General features: G+C 50.6%; 2 protein-coding genes across 4 annotated transcripts; both read right to left on the minus strand.

Moving 5' to 3' along the window:
• Window positions 1-2,762: 2,762 nt before the first annotated feature.
• Etv2 (ETS variant transcription factor 2) lies at window positions 2,763-5,078 on the minus strand. The gene is made up of 6 exons (XM_078032901.1): window positions 5,009-5,078; window positions 4,833-4,910; window positions 4,548-4,607; window positions 3,837-4,298; window positions 3,273-3,385; window positions 2,763-2,984 (listed from the first exon to the last, which is right to left on the minus strand). Exons 1-6 carry the CDS (start codon window positions 5,076-5,078, stop codon window positions 2,784-2,786), a joined length of 984 nt encoding a protein of 327 aa, XP_077889027.1. The 3' UTR covers window positions 2,763-2,783.
• A 3,300-nt stretch (window positions 5,079-8,378) lies between these two features.
• Rbm42 (RNA binding motif protein 42) lies at window positions 8,379-16,865 on the minus strand. Of its 3 annotated transcripts, none has more exons than XM_040279489.2 (10): window positions 16,615-16,865; window positions 16,232-16,376; window positions 14,643-14,727; window positions 14,464-14,538; window positions 12,722-12,787; window positions 12,467-12,621; window positions 11,690-12,022; window positions 11,317-11,434; window positions 8,713-8,907; window positions 8,379-8,620 (listed from the first exon to the last, which is right to left on the minus strand). In XM_040279489.2, the coding sequence occupies exons 1-10, from the start codon at window positions 16,740-16,742 to the stop codon at window positions 8,508-8,510; spliced, it is 1,413 nt and encodes a 470-aa protein (XP_040135423.1). In that variant the 5' UTR covers window positions 16,743-16,865; the 3' UTR covers window positions 8,379-8,507. The 3 variants fall into 3 exon arrangements, with proteins under 3 accessions (XP_040135423.1, XP_005330648.1, XP_005330650.1); XM_005330591.4 differs by having other exon boundaries at window positions 12,467-12,642; XM_005330593.4 differs by lacking the exon at window positions 12,722-12,787 and having other exon boundaries at window positions 16,615-16,864.
• Window positions 16,866-17,040: the final 175 nt, after the last annotated feature.

The following is a 17,040-nucleotide window of genomic DNA, read 5'->3' on the forward strand; positions in this document are numbered from 1 at the left end:
CTGAAACATTCTTTGCCCACCTACTTCTTTTTTTTTTTTTTGAGAAAGAGTGACAGAGAGTGAGAGAGAGAGAGAGAATTTTAATATTTATTTTTTAGTATTTGGCGGACACAACATCTTTGTTGGTATGTGGTGCTGAGGATCGAACCTGGGCCGCACGCATCCCAGGTGAGCACGCTACTGCTTGAGCCACATCCCCAGCCCCTGGCCACCTACTTCTCAAATCACTTGTTTCTTCCTCCAGAAAGCCTTCCCTGTCTCTCCTGCTCCTGGGCGAGGTCAGTTGCCTCCTTTTGGGCTCTCATATTTCTCTGGAGTGCTTCATCCCAGCCCTGACCATTCTGGTTTGTCCCTGTCTGATGATGGGTCTGGGATCTGTCTTCCTGGAGCACTGTGAGCTCCCTGAGGGCAGGGTTCAGGGATGTTTTGATGGTATATCCCCACTATCACGCAGGAGGACCATACAGTAGGTTCTCTGTAGGGCCTTAGAGTTCCCAGAAGGGATGGGTTCTCAGTAAATTCCCAGTAAGCATTCATTAGGGTCTAGGTCTTGGTTCTCTGTTTTCCAACTTGGAACAGGAAATCAGAGTACCTTTGGTGTTGGGGGAGCCAAACATTAGGTCTAATTCCTTGATGATCCCTAGCACTGGGAAGGCATTAAGTAAATCCTTTTTGTAGTCTGAGTCTTATCTTCAAGAGTACACGGCCAATGAACTTCCATCATTGGGTCTTGTGTTAATCAGATTTTCATTACTATAAGGAAGTACCTGAGGTAGCATAATTTATGAAGAGTTTTACTTTGGCTTGCCATTCTAGAGATATAAGATCCAAATAGCATAGCTCAGGCTCTGTCCAGGGCTTCCCATTGACTATATCCTTTATGATGAATGACCTTGTTGTCAGGTGTGATACTGGGCATTGAACCCAGGGGTGCTCTACTATTGAGTATATCCCCAGCCTTTTCTTTTTTTTTGGGGGGGGCAGGGTTTTGAGGCAGCCCATAGCATGAGAGACAGGGAACACTCCTGTTGCATCACACAACTAAACCAGTCAGGGTTACTCCAAGTGAATTTGGAGAGTAAATAAAGACATGGATACAGAAAGTAACTTTTCTTTGGGTTCAGTGACTGCTCCTCAGCCGCAGCTCCCTCAAGGGGTCAAGGCGGGCAAGAAAGAGCCAGGAGCACGTGCTGAACTCTTTTACTGGGGAGAAGCCATTCAATGAGGCAAGGGGTCAGGTTTCAGGGGGTTGAGTCTAGCTTCCTGACATCTGCTGTCAGCAGGTTGACTGATAGCTAGGAAGGCCACGCCCATCTCAAGGGCTGTGTGGGGATCTCAGGCAGAGCAGGAGAAAAGACCATAAGTCACCTGCCGAGACAGAAGAGCACATGGGTTCAGTCCACGCTGTGCGCTCAGTGCTCATAGTTCACACACACAGCCCATGGCTGGCTTGCCACAGCTCCACATTCTCATCACTCAAAGCTAAGGGGCATTCAGGTTCCCAAGTGGCAGCTCCCCACCTACTCGAGTCTGTGTCTCCTTTTCTTCACAAAGCCACAGGATTCAATTGTGGGGTTCTGCTATAAGGACCTTATCTAATCTAATCAATTCCCAAACTGGCCACCTCTAAACACCATAGTTTTTACTCTCCTAATACCATTAACATAAGACTTTGGGAATTAAATTCCCACCTATATTGGGGGAACAAACCATATTCAAGCCTTATGCTGTGGGTTTGGATGTGAAGTGTTCCCCAAAAGCTCACATATGAGACAATGCAAGAGAGTTCAGAGGAGAAATGGTTAGGTTGTGAGAGCTTTAACCCAATCAGCCTTAACCCAATCCCTTGCTAGGGATTAACTGAGTGATAACTGAAGGTGGGTAGGGTAGGGTATGGCTGGAGAAGATGGCATTGGGGATGTTGCTTGGGGTATATTGTGTATGAGGGGAGTGGAGTCTGTCTCTGATCATCATGTAAGCTGACTCCCTTTGCCACACTCTTCTGCCATGATGTTCTGCCTCACCTAGAGACCTGAGGAATACAGCCTCTGACGATGGATTGAGACCTCTGAAATCATGAGCCCCCAAATAAACTTTTCCTCCTCTACAATTGTTCTTGTCAAGTCTTTTAATCACAGCAGTGAAAAAGCTGACTGATACACTGTATCAGGTCTGATTCCTTTGCAAGTCCCTGCCCATGGCAGACACACAGTAGACCTTGTGGATACCAGGTTGGATTCCTTTGTATGTCCCAACAGGGTGGGCACACAACTGATTCCCTAAATTAGGTCTGGTTCTCAAAGTCATGGTTGTGTCTTGGGATCTTGCAGCCGGAAAGGTGGGTGGCTTCTTAACTCCAAAATTAATCCTTGAGGTGACCTGTGTTTAGGCTGCAGGAGGAGCCAAGGTGTATTGGTAAAGAGGGGGCCTATGGCCTAAGGGGGACTGTAGCAGAGGGGCAGGGCTTAGGTAGCTAAGAGCTCGCAAAAGAAAGGGCGGGTGTTGGGGCTAAACGGATAAATAAAATAAAGGTATTGTATCCAACTACTACTAAAAAATACATATTAAGAAGAAAAAAAAAAAGGAGGGGAATACCTAGACCCTGGTAATCTAGGGGCCAAAGGGATGGGGACCCAGGATGATGTGAGATGAGGATCCGACCCTTGAGCACTCCAAAGTAGGGGAGGCCAAACTCCTAAATGTGGGGGTGCACACTTAGGCTTTTTTTTGTCGTGGGAAGGACACAGACAAGCACGCGCTAGGAGGTTTGAGCGGATATTTTTTTATTGGATCTCTGTTCCTTGACTGTCCTCGGAGCAGTCCCGACAGGGTATACCGGGCACTCGGCCCCCGAAGCGGTACGTGTACTTGCGCCCACCGCTCTTGCGCACGATGTCGCGGCGGTAGTAGTAGCGTAGACCTCGGCTCAGCTTCTCGTAATTCATGCCGGGCTTCCTCTTGCGCTCGCCCCACAGCCGCGCCACCTAGGTCGGAGGGGGGACTTCGTCAGGGGACGGGTGGGGCGGGGCCGAGACAGGATGGGGGAGCGGACTTGGGGACCCGGCTCTGGTGGTCTGGACGCGGGTCTGGCACCGCCTAGGTGGATTGAATGGGGTTGGTTGAAGCTGGAACCCGGACTCATTTTAAACCCGGTCTAGAAAGGGCGGAGTGGGGGCGGGGCCGAGGATTAGGCACTGGGAACCGCAGGATTAGGTTAGAGTAGAGTCGACCCGGGGGTTTGGCGGGCTAGCGGGGTAGGGGAGCTGCCCCACCTCTTTGGGGTCGCACAGCTGGAACTCGCGGCTGTTGCCAGTCCAGCGGATGCAGCTGCTACGCGCCTGGTCGTGGAGCAGCTCCAGGAGGAACTGCCACAGCTGAATGGGACCTGAGGGGTGAAGGCAGGTGAACACTTAGGCTTCTTAGCCCCAGACCTCGCCTTTTGGAAGATCTAAGACTCCAACAGGAGTCCAAATGTCCCCTCCTTGGGGATCCTTGAGTTCGGATCCCTCCATATAAAGGAATCAAGTGTCGGCCTCAGGGACCCAGAGGTCCAGAATCCCCATCTAGGAGATTTAAGAGTTTGGCCTCTCCATCTTGGAGATTCGGGCGTCCAAATCCTTATCTCTTTCCTCTGATATAACCCAGGAGCCTGGATCCTCGTCCCCTTGGTCTTTAGAAGACCATCAGAGTCTTAGTCCTCTCGGCCCTCCCCTCGAGTTCTCGGTACCTAAATCCCTCCTTTCACTGCCAGTGTCCTGGGTCTGCCCCCTTAGGTGCCCCGGCACCGCCACGTTACTCTGGCTTCGCTACCTCCTCAGTCTTCTAGGACCTCTCACCTCGGTGGTTAGTTTTGGGGTAACGAGCCAAGGCATCCCGGTCAGATTTCTGACTCTGTTCGGAGGGAGTGGTGACAGCTGAACTCTGGTACCCCTTCGAAGAGATGCTGCACTCTGTATGCAGCCCCGGATCCCACGAGGTGGCACAGTTCGAACCCACCGGCTCACTCCACGAAATGGCACAGTTCGCGCGCGGTTCCCCGCTGAGGCCGTTGCCCCAGTAGGTGGCGCCGTGGGAGCCCACAGAACAGTCCCAGCTGATGGTGTTTCTGGCAGCCTGGATGTGCGACCACGTGGTGTCACAGTTCTGGCCCACCGTCCCTTCGGAACCAGTGAAGGGGACAGGACCAGGGGCGGGGCCCAGGATCTGGGAGGCGTGGTTCCAAGGGTCCGAGGCAGTGCAGGTGGTGCGGGACAGGTCTGCCCAGTCTCCTGACCACGCAAGGGCCTGAGGGGCTGGCTCTGTGAGGAGGTACAGACCACAAGTGAGGGGAGCTCAGGGATCCTGGTACCCGGACCCCTTGAGAGTTCTAGCTGTCACTCCTGGTGCCTCCTGTCCAGGGTCCCCAGATCAAGACCATGCCACCTTGAGGATGCAGGCATCTCCAGTCCTAGCCCCATCCGCTTCAAAGAATGGGGAGGGGGGATTCTAAATCTCCAGACCCAGCACCTTCCGACCCCTTCTCCCACCGCCCCTCTGCATACACTCACCTGCCCCCCATGAAGCTTCTGGATGTGCTAAGGAGGGGCTCCAGTCCAGCTCTGGAAATCCTGTGAGGGATTAGATGGCAGCTGAGTTCAAGAAAGGGCCGAAGATTTGGAGACCTCTTCAACCACCCACCCATCCACTGGTCTTTTCATATCAGGGGTTGGGAGTTATTCACTCAGGACTCAGGACCCTCTCTTTCTTTGACCTCGGGAGTCCGGGAGTCCCCTCGTCCATAGGAACCCAGCCTTCCTCCTCCAAGACACAGGGCTCCCAGCCCGGGAGCCAACCTTTCCAGCATGTCTCCGCTGTCGGCGTTTCTCCTTGGAGTGCCAGTTCAGGGAAATAGAAGCCAAATTCAGCGCCTTCTGCAGACAAGAAGGACGTCCAGGCCCGGTCAGGAGTCAGCAGAGGCCCTTACCCCCGCACCCTCCCCACACGGAGTGTCTCAGCCCCAGCCGCCTACCCAACCCTGACAGCTGGTTCCCCGGAGGCACTTCCTGTGGTGATGCTTCATCCCCATTCCACAAGTCCATGGATGCTCCTTCTGAATATTCTGGGTAGGGAAAAGTGCAATGGGCAAAGGAGGACCCTTAGGGACCCCGGAATATGGGCCCCTACCCTTGCCTCCCTCAGACCCAGGATCCAGCTTTTGTTCCTTCCTTCTACAGGAACCTGAAATCTTGGCCTCCAGTTCCCTTTCCTCTCAAAGGAGGAGTGAGGAGTCTTAAGTCCTTTTTGTCACTGAGGCCCAGGAATCTAGAAACCCGGGTCCCTCCCTAACCCAGACACCCAGGCATCCATCCAGTCCCCAGTTCGTGGCTCACCTCTGGTGGGTTCCTCTGCCCGCAACCGGGGGTCTCAGCTCCATTTCATACCATGCACCCCCTCCCTCGGGAGCCTGGGCAGGGGGGAATTTTCCGAGACGTCAGAGCAGGGGGTCGCAGCTTGGGTCGGGTTGCAGGGGTTGGGGCGGGGCCGAGTGGCGCCCCGGCCTCAGGGATGCCACTGGCTCTGAAGCTGTTTCATTGCCAGGGTGGGCATTTTGAGCTTGGACGAGAGCTTTTGGGGGACAGCGGGCTGGGCGAGTCCCATCCGAGAGGTGTTTACGGGGTGATGAGGGCGGGGCGAGGGGCTTAGTGGAGAGGTGCTCAGACTTGGGGATTTGATCCCGCGACATGGGAGGTGGTGGGGGAGGAGGACCTGGGGTCAGCTGGGCTGCACCGGGCTTATCTGCAACAGGAAGAGGGATTTCCGGCCAGATACCCCCTCCCCAGCTGACGTCACAATTGGCAGGGTGAATGTGGGTTGGGGTGGGGTGGAAGGAGGAGAACCTGAATCCAAATCCCCCAAATCCCCCACCCCTCCCAACAGGCTCAGCGTGGGGGGGGGAGGGCCTCCTGGAGCTGCTCCCCGAGAGTGTCAATCATAAGAAGAGTAACATCAACAACTTGAATGATAAGCGCTAGTAATAACAATAGCTAACCTTAAGTGAGGGCCTGTTGTATTTTATATGCCAGAGAATCACATGCAAAGGTCCTTCATTTAATGAAGGTCCATTTTATGAGGTAGATACTGTTCGTCCCTGTTTTATGAAGGAGAAAATTGAGGCAGACATCCTCCCACTTCTCTTTCCAAAGCCCATGTACTTCCATGCTCTAAGTTTGAAACTGGAAAATTTTGAGTATAAATTCAATGAGATATCACATGGAGTTATTAGATGTGGTGATGGCATTTTATGAAAGATGTCTCTGTGAAGAAATAAACACAGATATTCAGGGTTGAAGAGCTATAATGCTTGTAACTTGCTTAAAAAATTAATACACATGAACATGTTTATCTGAAATTCATAAGTAGGTATTCCATATTGCTATTTGCTGTCTGGCAACCCTAACCTCAGGCAACCTGGCCTTAGATACTGTGTTTGTGCCAGACCTCCTATACAAATAAGTAAATATTTACTGCTAGAAAGAATCTTTTTTAATATGGAGAGTTATCAATATTCATTCAGCTTCATAAAATATTTGTCATTCTGGAGGTAGGAGTTGTGTGGAGAGCACTGCTTTTCTGTTCAATTTAAAGAAGGGAAACTGGACCTCAAGAGGGAGAGTCACTTGGAACTGGGATTGGAACCCAGTGGGAGCAATCCATTGAGCCCTGGGGTATAACTCCATCCATTAACTCCATGTATCTGAAGGGAGTCCTGGCCTCCTTTCCCTGAAGCTGGCCTCTTTCCTGTCTGTCTCCATGTGCTTCTCCCCTGGTTGGTGTCCCCAGATGTGGTCCCTGTTGCACCAGGACTGACTGAATCCAGTGAGGTCGTCACTCAGTATGTCACACAAGTCTTGCTCCCTCCCTTCTTTGAGTGTTCCATCTTCTCCATCTCTCTGAGTTTTCTCCCCACCTCCCTTCTCATTGCAGTCTCTAATAGTTCTTATCACTCTGCCTGAGCTTTCCCCTCTCCCTCCATCTCTGTATCTTTGCCTGCTCTTCCTCTCCATCTCTGTGCATATCTCTCTGGGTCCTTGACAAGACTCCTGTGCTTACTTTAACAACCCTTCTTTCCATGTCCTTCCTGTCCCAGAGGTTGCAGTAAGCAGATCAGGGATAGGAAGGGCTAGTGATAGGGAAAAGGGGTTTGAGGGTCCTGGAACTGGGAGGTCCAGCCCAGGTGGCAGGGGGCTAAGGGCACTTCCTGCCAAGGAGGGAGGCCCTCACCTCAGACCAGACTGGAAAATATGACGTCAGAGAGGAGGCAGTAAGAGAGGGGAAGACAGGAACAGAAGAAATTTGATACCTCTCCTGGGTGATCTCCTTCCTGAGAGGCCTTGGTATTGCTGCTCCCAGCCCCCAGCCCCAGTCCTTCCCTGACTTACCCCCTAGCCCAGGGCTCTATGGCTGCATCCCTGGGAGATTTTCATTCCTTTTCCGCAGTCCAACCCTGCAAGCCCCTTAGAACCTACCCTAACCTCCTTCCAGACCTCCAGTGCTCAGTGGTGGTCCCTTGGTTTTCTAAACCCATAGTATGTGATGCCAGTCAGTTCCTGCTTGCTGCCTGAACTTTGTCCCAGCTTCTCGGGTTCTCTGCTGCCTTTAGGGTAAAGCCTAAGCTCTTAGCCTGGTGATCAAGTCCTGCTTGGACACCTCTTCAGCAGGTGGAGGCAAACTCCAAGAAGGAAAAAGAACCAGAGATACACATATCTAGAGACAAGAAACAGAGGGCACTGAGAGACCCACGCAAGACAAGTTGGCTGACATATGGCAGAGTAAAGAAACTAAAAAGCGAACCAGAGTAATGGCAGGAAGAAAACCCGAGTGGATAGTTCTTTAGGAAGCCTTCCCTGACCCCCAGGGAACCCCCTGCTGGCCCTGGCCAGTCTGGGCCTACTCTCTGACACTGAATCATGAACTCTGAGGAAGCAGGGTACAGGACTGTTTGTCGTTTGTCACCGCTGATGATGCTGTCACCCAGCATCATCCAGGCCCTCGATGATGAGAGTTTGCTGACTGCTTAAAGCCTAAAGGCTGTGAGCTCCAGAAGGCAAGGTCTAGGAGACCTCCTATCTTGATGCTGATAACACAGGCTGGTGTGTGGAAACTGATCTGAAATCTGAGCCTCAGCTTGGCTGTTACCTTCCCAAAGCCTTCCTTCCTGCTCTGGAATAGGCGGCACTCAGTATGCACTTAAGAGGTTTTAAGTGGAGGTAATGGGCACATAGTAGGGGCTCAAAATGCTCATCTGGATGTTTTGCCTGGGTAAAACTTCAAGGCTACTCACATTCTCAGGTGAGGAAAAAGCCTGGTACCCAAAGAGTTCTTCCAAGCACAGCCAGGGATGGAAATGAACGTAAATTTATTGAAACTGGTTTTGGGGCAAGTGTGTGGATAGTTGAGGGTTTTCTAAAGACAGCTCTGGGGAGGAGCCAGCGCCCGGCCGGATGGGAGCGGGTGCCCAGCCACAGACCCTATCTCAGTCCCAACTTCTTCTTTTCCTTCTGCTTCTTGCGGACCACATCCAGGTTCCGGTCCTTCCACATGCTCTTACGAAGCTTGATGGGGCGTGAGCCCACATATTTCCCTGTGGGACAGGAGGACTTAAGGTAAGGCTTGGGGTAAGGCTTAGGCCAGATGCCTGCCGTACCCACTGCCCCTAGGGAAAGCCTCACCCACCATTCATCTCACGCATGGCGCGCACATAGTCACTTGGGTCCTTGAAGCTGACAAAGCCATAGCCCTTGGTCTTGCCTGTGCGCTTGTCACGGATCACCTTAGCCTTAAGGAAGGATGGGAAGCGGCTGAAGGCACGTGCCAAGATGTCATCATTCACCTCATTGCCCAAATCCCCGCAGAAGATCCGGAAGTCATCTGGGGTTGGGAGAGAGAAGTCAAAGGAAGCAGATGCTGGCCCCTGTCCACCCTATTTTAATGACCCCATCTTCTCTGATGCATCCTTAAGCTCTCTTTCCTCTATTCCCAAAGTCTCTACTGGGATCCTTGGTGATAACAGCCAACATCTTTGTAGTATTTACCCTGTGCCAAGTACCCTGGGGGGTTTACATATCTGATGCTCCCAACATCCCTTTCACACTGAGGCACAGAGAGGTCAAGCGGCTTCAAACTTACACAACTAGGAGGTGGCAGATGGGACATGAGCTCTGGCATCTGGCTCCAGGGTCCTCACTTTTAACCTCTAACTGTATTGCTTTTTCTCACCCAGGACTGTCACATATTCCCATGAAGAAGCCCTGAATTCTGACCTGGTCCTGGCCTTCTCTCTGAGACCTTGTTGTTCCTTGGTCTCCTGGATACCTCTCCAAGGATATCCCCTGGGCTTGACACTCACCAGTCTCCCACCATGGCACCTCAGCACCACAGGCTTCACCTTTCTTCAGCTATGCAGAGGCTGCTCTAATTCTACCTTGAAATTGCACACTGTGTGACTTTCTCCAAAGCTGATCTCAGCTGCCACTCTTGGGAATATCCCTGGGCAATATCCTAGGCCTGAGCCTAGACTGATCATACTCTACCCCAATGAATCACTATCCTCAGAAAGCACATATCATTATTTTCTTCTTGGAGATAGGAAAATGAGGCTTGAAAGGCTAACTACCAAGGTCTCAGATCTAGGGTCCCAAACCAACACTGGACCCATCTGGGTCAAGGCTGCTTGGCCCTGACCTGGGGCAGGTATATTGTCCCAGGATAGGAGGCAAAAGTCAAGGACTTGGTGGGAGGTAAGTTTATTTTCCTCCTCAGTTATCGTCATGGTTGCCCCAGGCTTCTATGATGGTTAAGGACACTTTGAGAACAAGCTAGGCCATCCCAGGAGGAAACAATCTGACAAACTAAGAGAGTAGGAGCTTCTAAGACACTTGGCTTGGACATTTGAAAAAATTATACATAACACAAGGAGGTGGAACATGCCTGTAATCCCAACAGCTTGGCTGAGGCAGGAGCATTACAATTTCAAAGTCAGCCTCAGCAACTCAGCAAGACCTTGTCTCAAAAGACAAAAACAAAAACAAACAAAACCCCAAACCAACCAACCAACCCCCCAAAACAAAACCAAACCAAACTCAAGGAGGTGGGAGGAAGACCATTCTCATTGAAAGTTAATATGTGGCTGCAGAAGTGCCTCCTGAGGCCAGTCAGTACATAGACTGGCTTCCCCTCCCAGCCAAAGCATCTCCATGGACAGGCCTCTTCCCACCACTCTCTAATCACTCTTGCTGCTGAGGGTGACAATCCAGGGAAAGGTTCACAAGGGGCTCAGGAAGCAGAGGTACCCCCTAAAGCTTCCCTTGCCCAGCTGGATCTATAGCTACCACCTGGGCCAGTGGGCAGGGTGCTGGTTGAAACCTAGACATGCCACTGACTTCTACCCTACCATGCCTCCTAGGCCTTACTTTATATGAACGAGTACTCATTTCTCCTGGGTTTGAGACTTGGTCAAGTGAATCCCAGGATCTAACTGTGCTTAGCCCAGATTATCTATAATTTATTTATTTAGGGATGCTGGGGATGGAACACAAGATCCTGCATGACAGGCAATTGCTCTACCACTGAGCTGTGCCCCCTCAGCCCTCTAAGCCCTATTTAAACAGAATAAAACAAAACAAAACAAAACAAAAATATATATATAACGTAGAGACATAAAACTACATGTATCCTGGCTTGGGAAAAATAGCTGTAAGAATGTTTTGAGAAAACTGGGGAAATATGAATACAAATTGGCTATAAGATGTCATGAAATTACTGTTACTTTTCTTAGGTATTATGATATGAAAGCAAGGGTCTTAGAAGAAGATGAATACTAAGGTATTTAGAAATGATGGAATAACTTCACTTATAATTTGCTTCAAATGACTGAGGAAAAGACAAGGGGCTGGGGTAGCTCAGTGGTAGAGCACTTGCCCAGCATGTGTGAGGATTCCATCCCCAGCACTGCAAAACAACAACAAAAAATATACATACACAGAGGAGTAAAGTGAATGTAGCAAAATATTAACCGGAATCTAGGTGGTAGATAAATCATTCGTGTCATTCTGTACTTAAGGTCTGTCATGAGTAAAAACAGGGGCCAGAAAGCCCTAGGTATCTATCACCCCCACCAAGTTCAGGACTGTGGTTGGGGAGGAACCTGCCCCTCAGAGCCTCAGTCTGGGTTAACTACAAAGAGCTGTGGAATTATCTGGCTCCCCTTCCCTGCCTATAGCCCAAAGAGGCAGCATGGCCTGTCCCTGGTTGATCAATACTCATGCTTTAGCCACTTACCTGCATCCCACTCCAGCAGGCTGGGGTCCTCCCAGCTACTTCCAGCTGCTGTGCGAATGCAGCGTTTCAATTTTTCTGGCTTCCCTTTCTTCTTGTCTTCACCCAAGGGTTCTGGGACCTGTAGAGGAAAGCGGGTGGGGTACCAAGGGCTTGGTGTTAGAGTGTCCTACTCTGCTTTGCCCCCAGCTGTCCTGCCTCCAGTTACATGGCTGGATATTCTAGTTATGGAATACTTGGGTCTACCTCCCTTTTCCCCCGAGTCCTCCTACCCTCTGGAGAGAGGACTACGTGTTTTCCTGTGTGTGAAAACTAATGGGCTTCTGCCTATCCTCCTAGCCCTTTCTGTCCCCTTGTTGTTATGCTCCCTGCTTACCTCAAGAGCCATAAGGCCAGGAGGTGGCTCAGGCCGAGGGGGCCGGGGTCGTGGACGTAAGGACAGGAGCTCAGGAATGCGCAGTGGGGGCAGCAGGCCACGTACCACCTCCAGTGGGAGGGGTAGGGGCTCAGGTTCCGGCAATGGCATGGCCAGGGCCAGTGGTAGGCTGGGCCCAATGACTGCAGGGCCAGCTGGAGCACCTCCTGCACCCACAGCCACTGCTGCACTAGCCTCTTCCAGCCCAGCTGCTGCTGCCACCACTGCTTCTTCCTTCTCTTTCAGGCCCAATCCCAGTCCTAGGCCCAGCTCTCGGGGTGCTGCTGGCTCTTCCTGTGAGCAAGAGGAGGGCATGAGGGGGGTCGGATCACAGATCTGTATCTTACTTCCATTCCCATCCTACACAACAAAGTAAGGCCCTAAAGCCAGAGAGCAGGCAAAAAAGGGAAGTCTCTAGTTAGACAGAAATGGAGAAAAATAAGCAGAGAGGAAGAGATAGGCAGATATAGGTAAAAACATCTAGACACAAAAACAGGGACATCAGAGGAAAAACAGAGACACAGACAGAAATAGACCCTCAGCCTGTTTCTCTCTACTCTTCAAAAAGGTTTGGCCATGGAAAAAAACCAGAGAAAGACAGAGGCAAACAAAGATTAAGAGAGAAAGTCAAAGAAATGAAGCCAGGGGAAAGGCAAACTTAGACCTATCACATGGGGTCAGGATCAAGGGTATCCCTGCCCACTGCACCTCTGATATTAGTTCCCTGTCCACACTCACCAGGGGAGGCCTTAGAGCAGCCATAGAGCCCAGGGGGGGTCCTGGGGCCCGAGCCATTGGTGGCAGCATCATAGGTGGTCCAGGGGGCCCAGGAAGAGGGGGTCCTACAAGGGCCTGGTGAGGGGGCCGCAGGGCCATTGGACGGGGAGCACCAGCTGCAGGAGAGAGAGCAGAATCTGTCAGGGTGTTAGTGGGGGAGTTGGAGGGCTTGGGGGAAAAGCTGTGTGGCAGGGATGATGACCCTGGCCCCCTCACCTGCTCTCTGTAGCACGTGGGGGACGAAGGCCGGACGCAGGATAGGGGCCCTCTGAGGGGCCACAGCTGTGGGAAAGAGAGATGGGGGTGTGTGTCATGGGGGACAGGGGCAATTGGGGCAAGGTGTGTGTGAGAGTACTCTCAGAATCCAAGAAATCCTGGAGAAGAGTCTGGGGACTCTTCTGGAAGATATGAAGGTTTTTCCATGGGTTCATTCAGCAAAAATGTATCCACAAGGATCTTTTGTGGGGCCCAGCCCTGAGGTGAGCAGTGCTAAGGACCCATTAATAGTCCAAGAGTTCTCAGGGAGCTCCTGTTTCAAAGTAGGAGAACAGATGCATCACTAGAGACTGATAACCCAGAATGGTCAGGGCTGAAATGGGGGAAAGCTCAGGTAGAGGGATCAGGGATAAGAGAGGGAAGGCCAGGGAGCTGTCAAGAGTCCAGAGCCAGCCTAGATTAGATTAGAGGTTTCTTGGAGAAACAGACCTGTGAGTTGAGACTCAAAGGATAATGAAGAGTTAGGCCAAGGGTTGAGTGGAAATGTTACTGGCAGGCAGAACTTTTATAAGCAATACCTTTTTCCCTTTTCAGTTTAATGGGATTGTCATAAGGAAGTGGAGGGCCGGAGAGCATCATGACAAGGGTTGAAGGATCAGCAAGCTTTTAAACACAGCCTTCTTGGCTAAGCCACGGATGTCTTTTTGAGGATATGGGGAAGCACAGTAGCATTGGAAGGTGCGGGAGGTGATTAAGTCAGCCATGCTTTTTTTTTTTTTTTCCCAAAACCATAGTAAAGAGTAAGAAATGTCAGCTTTGGACACTGAGGCAGGAAGATTTCAAGTTCAAAGCCAGCCTCAGCAATTTAGTGAGGCCCTAAGCAACTTAGTGAGACCCTGCCTCTAAATAAAATATTAAAAAAGGGGTGGGGATGTGGCTCAGTGGTTGAGTGCCCTGGGTTCAATCCCTGGTACAAAAAAAAAAAAAAAAGAGTAAGAAATATTAATACTTCTCATGTCATATAAAAAAAAGTGTAATAGGTTTAGAAAACATTATTAACAAACTTGACCTAACAGAGTTCATACCAAAATTTTATATCTAAATGAAAAATAATGTCACAAAAACTGACAATGAAATAGGGGTTACCTGAAAAACAAAAGGTAGAAAATGGGAGAGTGGCCTGTGGAGGGGACAGGTTGGAAGATCACAGCTGAATTACAAGGGGCAATGGAGAGAAGGGACTGCAACAAAAGCATGGCTGGAACATCTCAGCAATGTTCAGGGATCTTGGGGAAACAGAGGGGATCTCTCTCTGCAAGGAAGCAGGCCACATAGAGTCTGACTACTGGAGGAGGAGCTTAATGTTTGTTTGACTTGTTCATTCTCTCAACAGATAGTGTGTAACGCTTTCTGTGCCACAGGTACCAAGACTTGTTCCCCTTGTGGAGCTGACATTTTAGAAGAAGCAAAAGATGATGATGATAATCACCAAAATAAGTAAACTGCATAGCTTATTGTAAGGTGCTAAACGCTGGGGAGTAACAGAGGGGGGTTGATTTGCAGGGACCAAATTAACTTGAGAAACTCAGGAAGGAAGTACACAGTAAGGTTTGTGCTTTAGAAAGATGACGATGTCAGGTGGGGATGAATGCAGAAGATTTAAAGCAGTGATTCAGGCAAGAGGCTGAACTGCCTAAACAATTATGCCTGGTTATATGTGGGCATCCTGGCTCCTGACTTACCTGCTCGCCGTAGGAACATGGCTTCTCGAGCCTCTGGACTGTCCAGGTGACTCCGATCAGCAGGGCCAAAGCCAACTGTTGGGAGGGAAGAGATGAGGATGGAGGGAGGAGTCATGGGCATCCCTTTTTGCCACCTGGTCTGATCTCCTGACCCCCTCATTTTGCCATTCTTTACTTACCTGGGCCCACAAAAGGAGGGCCACCCACCATGGGAGGAACTACTGTGGCTGCAGCAGCTGCCCGGGCCTCCAGAGTCTGTTGCACCTGTTGGGGAGGAGATTGGAGTGAGAGGCCTAACTTAGTGCTCCCTGGCTGGCCACTCCAGGAGCCGAGGCTTTCATCCTTCATGTTCTGTGTGAGGCTGGCTCTCTGTCAGGTCTCAGTTAAAATGTCACTCCTCAGGGAGGCTCTTAGAATCATACTAGAGAAAGCTGTCTTTAGCGTCTTCTAGCAGCAACTTCTTTCGTCACTCAGCTTCATACTCTCCACAGCACTTGGTACTATCTAAAATTATTTCCAATCTGTCCCCCCCATCTACAATGTCACCACCCTGGTTCTGGCCAACACTATTATCTTGCTTAGATTATACAGTAACCTCTTCCTCAGTCTCCTGCATTCTGCCCTTCTCTCTTACAGTCTATTCTCCAGACACACAGAGCCACCTTGTTATAACTAAGTTGAACGACATCATCTTTCTGCTTAAAATCCTCCACCATCTCAGAGTAAAAGCCCAGGTTCTTTTTTTTTCCCCCTCCCTGTGGGTTGGGTGCCAGGGATTGAACTCAGGGGCACTGGACCACTGAGCCACACCCCCAGCCCTATTTTGTACTTTATTTAGAGACAGAGTCTCACTGAGTTGCTTAGTGTCTCACTGTTGCTGAGTCTGGCTTTGAACCTATGATCCTCCAGTCTCAGCCTTCATAGCTGCTGGGATTACAGGCATGTACCACCGTGCCAGGCAAAGCCAAGATTCTCATGGTAAACCACATGGTCCTACAAGATCTGGCATCCATCATCTCTGTCTTTATCTCCTCCCACTTACCTCTTTGCCTATTCCATTTTAGTCACTGATCTCCCTGCTGAACATGATCACTCACTTCACTAGCAGTTCTCTTCCTCCAGACATCTGCATGGTTCCTTCCCTTGTTATCCTTTATATCTTTGGTAAATGTCACCTTCTCAGAAAGGCCTTCTCTGGGCTAATAAAACACTACTTTTCTTACCACACTTTGACTTCTCTCTCCCTAGTAAAACAAATTCCAAAAAGGCAATGATTGGTTTTGTTTTGTTCTCTGCTAAATGTCCAAGGCCTAGAGTAGTGCCTGGTACATAGAAGACAACCAATAATTGTTCTTTGACAGAATGGATTACTTAGAGACAGGGTCTCACTTAGTCCCTGACTTTTGCGGAGACAGGCTTTGAACTCTAGATCCTCCTTCCAAGATGATGGGATTACTGTGCCCGATTAGTTTTAATAGTCCCTTTCCACTAGTCATATATAGCTAGTTACTGAGCCCTTGAAATTCGACTGAGATTGACAAGAATTAGTTAACTTAAATATAAATTTTAAATAAGTACTGAACATAACCATCATTGCAGAAAGTTCTGTTAGCTAACATGCTCTAAATGTAAGCTCCCCCCAAAAGGAAATATTGTGCATCGTGGCACATGAGATATTTGACAGGCAAATTAAATTCACAAGCCAAAACGTCAACACCTATCTGTGTTCACACACTTGCTGCCTTAACATGCCTTAGCTCAGCCTTACCTGCTGGTATGTGTTGGTCGCGATAATTGGGCGGATCACAGGAGCTGCTGGGACCTGCATCGCTTCGACCGTGGGGACCGTGGGCACCGCAGGCACAGCGGTTGGGATTCCAGTTACTGGAGCCCCCAGAACTTCCTGCTCAAACCTAGGGGAGCAGAACATACACCAAGATCAGGTCCTCGCACCAATTCTGGAACGCTGGGTACATCGCGACAGCGCCTTCATCCCTGACAACGTCTCCATTTCACTACCCGCCCCCCGCCCCGAAGATTCCACTTCCCCATGACAGAGTTACATCTCGAGCCTATCGCAGCCTGGAGGCGCCAAGGTTCAGTAGCTCTAGTTCTGGCATGGCTTTTATCACCCCCTCTCGCGGGCCTTACAGGGCCATCTCCGCCTCCATTTCCTTCAAGCGTTCCTCGCCGCTCTTGCCCGGGATGCCGGCACCAGGGCCCGGGACCACGGGTCCTCCTGCACCCGGGAGCCCCGGGGCTGGCATCGCCCCGGCCATTGCTGCAGCCGTCCTTGTCGCTGCTACTACTGTTTCTGCTCAGTGGTCGCAGAGGTTCCTGCCGTCTACTCTCTGGCTTCGTCAGGATGGGCGCCTGCGATGACGTTCAGCGAAGGCGACGAACGCCAGGACGTGACGCCTGAAGTCCGTGAGCAAGGGCCAATGAGATGTGGCCACACCCCCAGGAAGGGATATAAGCCAATCAGAGCGCCGGAGGGATGAACTAACGGAAGAATCTGGGTCAATCGGAGAGCTGTGAGGAGAGGCGGCCACCCTTTCCAGGAGGAGCGCGGGCAAA

This window comes from Ictidomys tridecemlineatus, chromosome 15 (genome assembly GCF_052094955.1).
Source record: "Ictidomys tridecemlineatus isolate mIctTri1 chromosome 15, mIctTri1.hap1, whole genome shotgun sequence".
Classification (NCBI taxonomy): Eukaryota; Metazoa; Chordata; class Mammalia; order Rodentia; family Sciuridae; genus Ictidomys; species Ictidomys tridecemlineatus.

What these genes read in the sequence shown, in the direction of transcription:
- Rbm42 (XM_005330591.4), bottom strand. Translation starts at nt 16,742, where the DNA reads ATGGCCGGGGCGATGCCAGCCCCGGGGCTCCCGGGTGCAGGAGGACCC. An exon ending in CGACCAACACATACCAGCAG is followed by an intron (nt 14,728 to 16,231) that starts GTAAGGCTGAGC and finishes CCTCCCCAACAG; the next exon opens with GTGCAACAGACTCTGGAGGC. An exon ending in CCCTCCTTTTGTGGGCCCAG is followed by an intron (nt 14,539 to 14,642) that starts GTAAGTAAAGAA and finishes CCCTCCCAACAG; the next exon opens with TTGGCTTTGGCCCTGCTGAT.
- Etv2 (XM_078032901.1), bottom strand. Translation starts at nt 5,078, where the DNA reads ATGGACTTGTGGAATGGGGATGAAGCATCACCACAGGAAGTGCCTCCG. An exon ending in CCCCAAAACTAACCACCGAG is followed by an intron (nt 3,386 to 3,836) that starts GTGAGAGGTCCT and finishes TTCACCCCTCAG; the next exon opens with GTCCCATTCAGCTGTGGCAG. An exon ending in AGCTGTGCGACCCCAAAGAG is followed by an intron (nt 2,985 to 3,272) that starts GTGGGGCAGCTC and finishes CCTCCGACCTAG; the next exon opens with GTGGCGCGGCTGTGGGGCGA.